This window comes from Ailuropoda melanoleuca, chromosome X (genome assembly GCF_002007445.2).
Source record: "Ailuropoda melanoleuca isolate Jingjing chromosome X, ASM200744v2, whole genome shotgun sequence".
Classification (NCBI taxonomy): Eukaryota; Metazoa; Chordata; class Mammalia; order Carnivora; family Ursidae; genus Ailuropoda; species Ailuropoda melanoleuca.
This window is the reverse complement of record NC_048238.1, coordinates 56,540,271-56,549,821: the sequence shown is the minus strand read 5'-3', so window position 1 is coordinate 56,549,821 and position 9,551 is coordinate 56,540,271. Positions and strand designations below refer to the sequence as shown.

At 50.2% G+C, this 9,551-nt stretch overlaps 1 protein-coding gene across 1 annotated transcript; it reads right to left on the bottom strand.

Moving 5' to 3' along the window:
* Nucleotides 1–383: 383 nt before the first annotated feature.
* On the bottom strand, nt 384–9,015 carry FGF16 (fibroblast growth factor 16). The gene is made up of 3 exons (XM_002928760.4): nt 8,427–9,015; nt 2,100–2,203; nt 384–747 (listed from the first exon to the last, which is right to left on the bottom strand). The coding sequence occupies exons 1-3, from the start codon at nt 8,698–8,700 to the stop codon at nt 502–504; spliced, it is 624 nt and encodes a 207-aa protein (XP_002928806.2). The 5' UTR covers nt 8,701–9,015; the 3' UTR covers nt 384–501.
* Nucleotides 9,016–9,551: the final 536 nt, after the last annotated feature.

Sequence of the window (9,551 nt, the reverse complement as noted above, 5' to 3'; positions counted from 1 at the left end):
TTCCAATGGCAGGAAAACTGCATGTCAGGACAGGTGAGAAATCTCCAGAGCCAATGCAGGGATGGCCTGCGCCAGGTCATAGCCCCAAGGATTTTAATGGGACTTTTCCAAAGTGCTGTATGTAGCATCTATGGCAGATTCCTTGGTCTTTCATGTACCCATTGTCAAAGTATTTGGGTAGATTGTGGGGCAAGATATCCCTGGCCCTTGGCAGGGGTCCCCATTCTTTCTTGTGCCACCTCAGGGGAAAGAACATGAGTAAAGAAAAAAGTATATACAAGATTCCCTCTAGCCCACCCCTTCCACCCATCTCCCTCCCCCAAATAACCCAACCTTGATATACACTTTGAACAAGGGAACAGCTGGGTTGTGTTGAACAGGAAGTGCTCCTCTGTCGTCTAAATTGATAGGAAAGAGGATTGAAAAGCTATGAGTATAGTGCTTGCAGGGACATCTGTGGGCCTAGAGTACAGGGGTCACAGAGGTCACACTAGGGGTCCATTACCTATAACGGAAGAGGTCTCTGGACATGGAGGGCAACTTAGAAGGATCTACTGGCCTGGGCAAAAAGTGAGTGAATTTCTGGTGTCGTTTAGTCCTGTATCCCTCCCGGGGTGAGCCGTCTTTATTCAAGGCCACATAATACTGTCTCTCCGAGTCCAAGTGTTTGTACAAGGTGGAAGCATAGGTGTTGTACCAGTTTTCTTCAAATTGTTCCCGGAAAACACATTCACGTGTGAGTTTCTTCTGTGAGGGTGAGAAAATAAAGCAGAGCCTATTATATGACTGTTTCTCCCATCCCAGCTTGCTGAAATAGCAATAGCACATTGATATTAGAAAATTCCAGTCCCATCTCCCAGTATTCTGGAGGCACCTGCTTTCCAAATAGCACAACACAGTCCTGTCTGTATGGTCTTCATCCTCTTTCATGAACCCCACAGAAATGTTTCAGGTGAGATCTTTCCTGAAGGCAGGAGACTGAAGCACATGGCCTCACCTGGCTCCCTGAGCCTGAGAATCTCTGCTATGGCCTCCCAGTGCTCCTCTGGCCCCCAAGTTTTCTCCCTACTTAGGGCAAATAATGTCAAGTCCATTGAGATTACAGTCAACCAAGTCAACTAACAGGCAAAGGCCTTGGATCTATATAAAGCTCCATGGGAGGCGAGTTATGATCTCTCCTAATGAAGGGTCTCAGGCCTGTCAGGTGGAAAGCTCAGAAAAGATCTCCTTGAAAAGTTCCTCCAGTCTGGCTACTTCAAGCGAGCAGCTCCTGAGGCAGGTCTCTTGCCTCTATCCCTTCTCACACTTGATCCAGCTGGCATACTACTTGCTGGGGTTGCCGATACTGAGTGCTGGGGACAGGCCTATCTCTTAGGTGTCAGGGAAAAATGTGCTCTGATTTCATGGGGTGCAGGCAGCCAGAAAGCATGCTATGTGACTCAAAAGGCAAACCCAGGAGTTGGGATCCCCTGAAAGGGTTAAGGTCAGCGAAGTCACTCACCATTCCCCAGCGCTGGGCTAGCTTCCAGAAAAGAGAACATGCACTGCAGCCAACCCAGGCCTGGCTGGGGACTTGGGGCTGTCACCAGACCCTGGAACCCTCACTCTTCATTTGTTTGTTTCATTTGGCCTCTGGGATTCGGCTGAAGTGGTCTGGAAATCAGGGACTGTGTTTGCAATCTCAGAATCTCAATCTGAAGGCCAGCTCTTCCACTGCCCATTTTTGTGCCAGCTCGGCTGCTACTCCTCTAGGTATCCATTAAAATTCAGAGGTGCTCCTCAGGAGTGTAAATGCCCCAAACCCTTACCATCTGGTGGCAAACCAGCACAGCTTACTGTTATCACCAGGCTGGCTGGCCCGCTCATGAAAAAGGTGAAAGCAAAGCTACCACAGAAAAGCTTATGTTTTGATGGGAACTGAGTGAGTGCAAGTGTTATACAGCAAGCACCTGGGCAGCCAAGAAGCAGCTAGAAGACACTAATTCTTCGCGGCTGATAGAAGTATTTCAAGTGCTAGATAAATGTTTTTATATTTTTGCCTTACACAGTCCAAACACCGGTGGTAACAGCCTCTGATGAAAAGAAAACCTTCAACTTACCGACCCATATAGTTCTCCTCGCTCATTCATTCCTAAGTACAGGCCAGAGTCCACTCCCCGGATGCTGATCAACCCCACAGCCAGGCTGATGAACTCCAGGATTCCTAGAGCAAGAAAGTGAATGCCATTTCTATTACTGAAGTCAAACTAAGAGGAAGCTGTTCAGGTGACACGAGCTTCCAGGCATTTATCCCCAACTGGAGGCCAGCCCTGTATGCCTTGAGTGAGTCACCTTATGAAACCATCTTTTGCAGCAAGAATTGAACCTCAGAAAATGTACTAAGTCTCTCCGGGCCTCAGTTTTTCCCTGTGTAAGATGGGTGAAAAAATTTCTTTTTTAAAAAATTTTATTTATTTATTTGACAGAGAGAGAGAGAGACAGCCAGCAAGAGAGGGAACACAAGCAGGGGGAGTGGGAGGGGAAGAAGCAGGCTCATAGCGGAGGAGCCTGATGTGGGGCTCGATCCCATAACGCCGGGATCACGCCCTGAGCCGAAGGCAGACGCTTAACCGCTGTGCCACCCAGGCGCCCCGGGTGAAATAATTTCTTACTCAACACTCTTAGGTATATTATGAGGAAGAGACCGTGAGCAGGTTTTGGCTATGAAAGTTCCAAAATTACAAGGTACTATTGCTGCTAAATACCACCATTTCAAGAAATGGGAGGGTAGCTTTCTAAATGGAAGAATGTGGCTAGATTTCTGTATCTTCCCAAAGTCACTTCCCTCCTCCCTAGAGCACACAGCATTACCTCGTTGCCCTCTAGGCTGAATTTGTTTTGCATGCTCTTAGTTCCCATGTCCTTAAAGCCACATGAGGCTGTCAACTGCCTGTAACTGACTCTAACAAAGGCCACACAGTCCACTCACTAAGTCTGTGTCTCCTGCCTATGGCAGAAGGCAAAAAAACATGGCCTGGTGAGAGCTTTCTCCTCAAATATACTCTTAGCCAGTGCAGTCCCAGGCTGACAAGCCTGTCATTTTCCCCTTGTCTCTTTAGAATTTTAAGTTTATCCATAGCAAGGAGTTGGCAGGTAGTACTGCACTTGATACTGATTTGAGATGTTGCAACTTTAAGAGGAAAGTTTGGAAGACATTCAGAAACATCCCTCTAGCTGACAAGGTTAGAGGTGAGGACTTGAGAATGTTTGCATTTACCCAGCAGCAGTAGGAGAAAAAAAGAAAACAACTTCTAAGAGGGAAAAGGGACCCAGAACTTAAATCCTGGTGGTGCCAAAGACTGCAATTTTGTCCTAGGATAGTACATCTGTTATTCTATGGATACAGACATAATCGTCAAGCAGATTCCTCTTTGATATTCCATCTCTAACCATGTTTTCCAACGTACAGACCAAAACTTGATATGACTGACTCACAGAGGCATCCAAAGGTATGAAATGAGCTCACATCTGGCTGCTTTTCTTACCCCAAAAATGCAATTCTTACGGGTAATAATATTCTACGCAATCTACATAGGGAATGGAACTGATTCCTTGAAGATTACTTAAAAAATTAAGTGGTTAATTTTGAAATTGGATTCTAAACTCCAGCGGGACGCCCCCTGAAAAGCCCCAGTGACTTGGGCCGGTGGATGGGTGTGCAGGTGTGGCAGCTTTAGGGCACATGTTTCCACGGCCCACTTGGATCTCTTTGAAGAATGCAAAGGTTTGGTGCTGTCATACGGCCTCCAACATTGAAATGCTGTAAGTTTTACTCTCAGGTTGTTCTTAACTCCTATAGTACAAGAAAGGAGTTTTGGGAAAAGAGACTGACACAAGGTGGTAGGAGGAGAAGGGCAAATAGCTGGTGTCAAGTAGGGGTTAAGCAGGAAGTGGTGTAATGGATCAAAACCGTTAGTTGGGTTGCACAAGTGTCTGATTTTGGTTCTGCCTTGTTTAACATTTTAATAAATGACTTGTGAGAGGACAGGGGAGAACCGCTTACACTGGTTCCAGAAGATGTACAGCTGAGAAGGTGACACAATCAAAATCCAAAGAGATTTCAAGAGGACGAGAACATGAGCCAACTCCAACAAAATAAGCTTTAATTAGAATAAATGTAAAGTCCTGCACTTTGGTCCCCAAACCGATTACTCAAGATGTTTTGCGCTTGGGTTTTGTTGGGGGATGGTGAGCCTCAAGTGCAGACAGTCGAGTTCATCATACTCCTTGTTTTATGGCCTATTACCATAATCAGTCTGTGCAAGGGCTTTTTATTCATCTATTTTTTTTTTTATTTCCATACTCTGCTCCCATCCTCCTCCCCACTTCAGGCAACCTTGTATCTTGAAAACATGTAATATTCTTTTGTGTTTCCATGCATTTTCACTAAATACAAGTCAGTCCACCTTTGGAATGGGGAGGTGTGGCTTAGCAAGACATACACAACGGTGACCAAGAGATTTGCTTGAACGAGGGACACTCAGATGGGTGATTCACGATATTAAAGAGCTGATGTAGAACTAGTCATGTAAAAATTAAAATGTATCAAAAAGCTAATGCAAAACCAAACAAAAGCTAATGTGATCGAAGCCTGCCCTGATAGAGGTCTAGGAACTGGCAAAAGGGAGGAGACTGGTCCACTCTGTTCCGCCTCGGACCACACTGCGAGTGCTGTTTTTAGTTCTACTGTGTTGAAAGACGTCTACGGAAAAACAGGAGTGTGTTCAAAGGAGAGTCGCCAGTGTGGCAGGAAAACAAGAAACCAGGTCACGGTTCGGTTCTGTGTGCTAAACTTGGAGGGATACTAAGCTGCTGGAGCCTTCGGTTATTTCCTTTGCTCGGACAAACTGCTGTTGAGCTTTAAGTGTTAGTTCCCTCGTTCTCTAAGTATCTCATGTCTCTGACCACCCTGAGCTCATTAAGTAGCAGAGGGCAGCTTGTGATCTCACCGACCAAGACCTGGTGTGAGAACAAATCATGAAACACAAGAGGTGTGGCTGTTTGAGTCACCACAGTTTTTCTCCAACTCTCTGTTAACCCTGATGCCAAAGGACAGATCATACAGGAAGTCACTGGGGTTGTGTCCATAACAGGGGTCTCCAACAGCTGGAATCATCCCTGCCCAGCTGTCTTGGGGCATCATTTTCCTTTGCCAACTTTCCTATTAGCTGGATTCTAACTGTGGGAACCCAGTGGCACATGATGATGGAACAGATATTCCTAAACCTCCTGAAACCCAGCCAGCAGGAAGGGAGAGAGAAAACAAGCCATTTTCACATTTTCCCAGTTACAGTTGGAGAGGGGTATTAACCGCAAAGTGTGGAGGCAAAGTATTAAGCAGACAATGTTTGTCTTCAGCGCTCTCACCACTTCGAGGTCCAGGACCTCCCTCTATTCTGCCTCATCTTGACCCGTCCGCCTCAGGCTCTGGCCTCTGCTTGGCAGTTTCCAGACTCTTCTTCCGTCTTTTTCCCCACGGCCTCAGTCAAAACAGATCCATCCTGTGCTCCACTGCTTCAGAACCTAGCTAGACGGTTGGCTAACGTGTCCTGGAATCTGGTTCCATGATTTGCCTGAGCTCCCTCAGCCATCCTTTTGGACCTTCGGGGCCAAGACAGTGCTGCTTTGGCATCTTGACAAACAGGAACCAGACGGCTCAAAACCCAAAGCAGCTGCATTAGCCCGCTCCATCACACCTGGAGGGAGGCCTCTCCTCCAGTCTGGCTCCCAGGCTCTGCTCTGCCAGCCCACGGGTGCCCCCTCAGGAATGTCAGCATCCCTGTGAACCTCCTGTGAATGCCACCAGCCAAGCAGAGAGTGAAATACTCCTGACTACTGATTGCAGAATGGACTGTTGGAAGGGGAGCATAGGCTATGCCAACAGGTTATTATTTGGAGTCGTGGCTGCTCTTAGGCTCAGCCTGACTTGTTCTGAACACATGGATTCCAGGGTAATCCTTGGGAGCCCTGCTCTCCAATTACAACAAATAGCTATTTACTTTACATGGCCTTTGGAGACTACCTCCTCCCCCCGAGCAGAAATCTATAATATTTTATATCTTAAGTCTGGCCTACTTTACCCTGCTGGAATGTTGACTGCTAAAGCACTTATGGAATGTTAAAGTTTCGATTTATTGAATACCCTGGCTGATTAACTCAAATGCAGAGGGAGGAGAGTTAGCAAACTCAAACGCCACCTCTTTCTTTGCCAAAAGCTAAACTGAGAAAGAGTAAATGTGTGTTTGAAAGTTGGCAGGGGAGGTTACAAAGAGACAGCTTTGACTAGTTATCATTTCCTTTACAGGAAATGCATGGAACTGCCAGGAAGCCTAGGAGGAAAGGGAGCCTTTCCAGGAGGAAAGGGAGCCTTTCCAGGAGGAAAGGGAAAAGGTGGTGCAGAGGTGGTCTCAGGCAGTGTTATTTTCAAAGGCAAAACCAAAAATGAAGCAGTCAGTTAAGCAGCAATGAAAACATCCCTTCCTCCTGCCAGTTTTATTTCCTTTGGTTTCTCCTTAAACTTACCCTTAGCAGGCCTGAGAGATGAAAAGAAATCAAGATGTGTCCTTAGGGAGGTAATTAAAGACCACTTATCCCAAGAGCCTATTACTAATTTATGTTGACCTTGTAGGTTATTGGGCTCAGCTTAGGCACAGAGTCAGACAAACACTAGCTGCTGGAAGCCAAGCTCGTGGTCTCTCCACCCCTGCTGCCCCCACCCTACATTTCTCCATCATTTCACGATTTTTCTTTTTATGTATCAGGAATGAGCTACTCCAATATCTCTAGGCCATTTCTGGGAGGCTTTGGGAGGTTCTAGGGCCAGGCTGGGAGTCCCATTCCTTCTGAAGAGGAACAAAAGGGAACTGCAAAGTCACGAGTGATGGAAGGGAAAGGAGCCAAGTTAATACTCCCTCTTCCCTGACCCCACCTATCACCCTTTTGAGGACCTGCTGCAAGTTGATTCAGACACCTGCACCCCTCCATTACTCCCACCCCACACACAACCCACTGTCCTCCAGCTCTGTGAGTGCCTTTTCCCCAGAGGACATAGACCTCGTTAGGGTTCCTGCTTGCTCCCAGCAAGGAAGAGCATCCCTGACCTTAAATTGTTTGCTAGACTTGGCCTGTCCCGGGAACTGGAATCTGGGAGCTCCCCTCCCCCCTCCCCACCCGGCCTTTTACTGTGCACTCCAGATGCAGCTCTAGCAAGGCTGGGGAATAGGAGGATAGGGAGGTTTTGGGAGGGGGGAGAATGGTGGAGGGTGGGATAAAGAAGGGAACTGGTATCATGCCTGAGGGTTGGCAAAGCCTCTTACTGGCTTAGGGATCGAAGGTGTCCTTGGGCCATAGGGTTCTGGGGAAGAAGTAGAGGGTATTGGGGGATGGGGCTCCCAAGTAAAGGTAGCTGTCACAGCACCTGAATTATAGTTTAGTAGAGAAGAGGAAATTGAAAATAAAAATGGCCAAATTGCTGAGGAATGAACACATTTGTTTAGAAACCTAATGATCTCCATCCCACATCAAGGTTTATACTCATTATGTTTTGTATGTGAGACAGGCAGCTGTGCCCTTTAAACAATCTGCCGGGTGTCGAGCAAAGAAAATCCTGTTAGGAGGCTGTACATTTCCTGTCCTGGACCCAGGAGACACCTGTTTCTGGGGCTGGGAGTGCGCCCAGGACCGTTTCCTCCTTGTGAGGCAAGGAATCCAGAGGTATGTCCTGGCAAAAGCTGACCCAGGGCTGTGCCCTTCCAGAGTGGACAGCGGGAGGCTTCCCCAGTTTCTCCAATACCCAGCTCACGCCTTGCTGCCTGGATTGGCCTCCACCCCGGGCAAAGCAAGCCAGAGGCAGGCAGGTGCCACGGCCGCCGGCTGCCTGCTCCCCGTCGGCCAAAAGCGATTCCGGCGCGGACCGCCCGCCCACCGCATCCACGGCCCAGGAAGGCTTCTGCCTCAGACAGTCGGCCGCGACAACCCCGCAGCCCTCGAGAGCCCGCGCTACAGCCACAGTCCCTGGCCTCCTCGGCGGGGCTCCTACCCTTCTCCACTCCACCTGCTTTCATCCTAAGCGCAGCGTCCAGTGTCAGAACGATCCCCTGGCTACGGGGGAGGGAAGAAGGGTGAAGTGGGGAAAAGAGAGGCCGCACCTCAAGGCGCCCCCGCCTCCTCCCGAGAGCGTCTGAGGGTGCCAGGCGCCCTGACGCTGCGCGGCTCAAGTTTGCACCATCCGATCCCGCCCGCCCCGCGTCCCTGGCGCTCTCCCGCCTCGACGGGCCGGGACGGCACCGAGCTGGGGGCGGCCCGTGGGCCTCGAGCCGGAGCCCCGAGCCGCTGGCTCCCCAGAGAGCCGTCCTCTTGCTTCCCGTCCCTCCCGGCCGCGTCCTCACCGAAACGGCTGTGGTCGTGGCGGGTGCCGTGCACCGTGCCGTTGGGGAAGATCTCCAGGTGGAAGCCCGTGCGGCAGTAGAGCTGGCGGCGCCGCAGGATCCCCTTCAGGTGGGCGAAGTCTGTGGGCGAGCCGCGCTGCAGCTTCCCCTCGATCTGGCCTAGGCGCTCGTTCAGGAAACCCGGGGAGTCAGCTAAGGGCACGTTCCCCAGAGACGAGGAGAAGCCGTGTAGATCCCAGTCCAAGGAGGCGAAGACCCCCCCCACCTCCGCCATGGCGGGGTGCGCGGGGCCGAGCTGGGGCGGCGGGACGCGAACTACCTCTCCCCTCGGCGAGCACTGGCGACTCCGCGGCGCTTGTTCGCTCCCTCGCTCGCTCCGCGCTCTGCCTAGCTGCAGTCGACGTCTGTTCGCGTCCAAGGAACTTCTCAGCGGCGGGGCAACGAGCTCCTGACCTTGCTCTCAGTCAAAGTGGCGCTTCCCCTACGCATCCATCTCCCTAGGCCTCTCATAGCTGGCTTCGTCGAGCTATCAGATGCAAACGGTACTTTATATACATACCCACTCCCCTTACATTGACATATTGGATATTTAAATACAAGCCACACCTCACTAGCATCCCCTCGGAGATTGGTGTGTGGGGTTTTTTCCCCCCCTTGTATCCATTTGGCTCTTTTTGGAAGGGAGGGGGTGAGGGAGGAGAGAGCGAGCGAGCTTCACTCCCTCTTTTATTATAAAAAAAATGGCAGGAAAAAGCTACACATTGCAGTGAGGCATAACTGCTTTTGGCAGGTTTTTCTGAAACTGCTGATGAAATAACGGAGGCCAGTGCGTGGAGACTGTTGGCGCCCACGGCCACTCAGGCCTGTTGAGTGGAGGTCTGTTGGCTGCGCGGGGGCAGTTCCCACCTCCCACGCGTCTTCAGGCTCCTCGCGTTTGGAAAGTGGCTTGAGACCCGGGCTGGGGGTTCACGCGTTCCTGAGCCCTTCTTGTTCCCCAGCTGGTCGAAAACTGCAGAAGGGGCGCCTGGCCTGGGACTGGGGCTCCTTGGTTTCTTTGTTCTGTTGCCCATCCCCAGTCCCACTCCCCACCTGTAGGTCGGTGGGGACTGAGGAAGTGAAAAATCC

Excerpts from the sequence above, each read along its gene's own strand:
- FGF16 (XM_002928760.4), bottom strand. The coding sequence starts at position 8,700 with ATGGCGGAGGTGGGGGGGGTCTTCGCCTCCTTGGACTGGGATCTACAC. Across the intron at positions 2,204-8,426 it reads CCACGACCACAGCCGTTTCG|GAATCCTGGAGTTCATCAGC; the intron begins GTGAGGACGCGG and ends TTCTTGCTCTAG. Across the intron at positions 748-2,099 it reads GAGGAGAACTATATGGGTCG|AAGAAACTCACACGTGAATG; the intron begins GTAAGTTGAAGG and ends TCACCCTCACAG.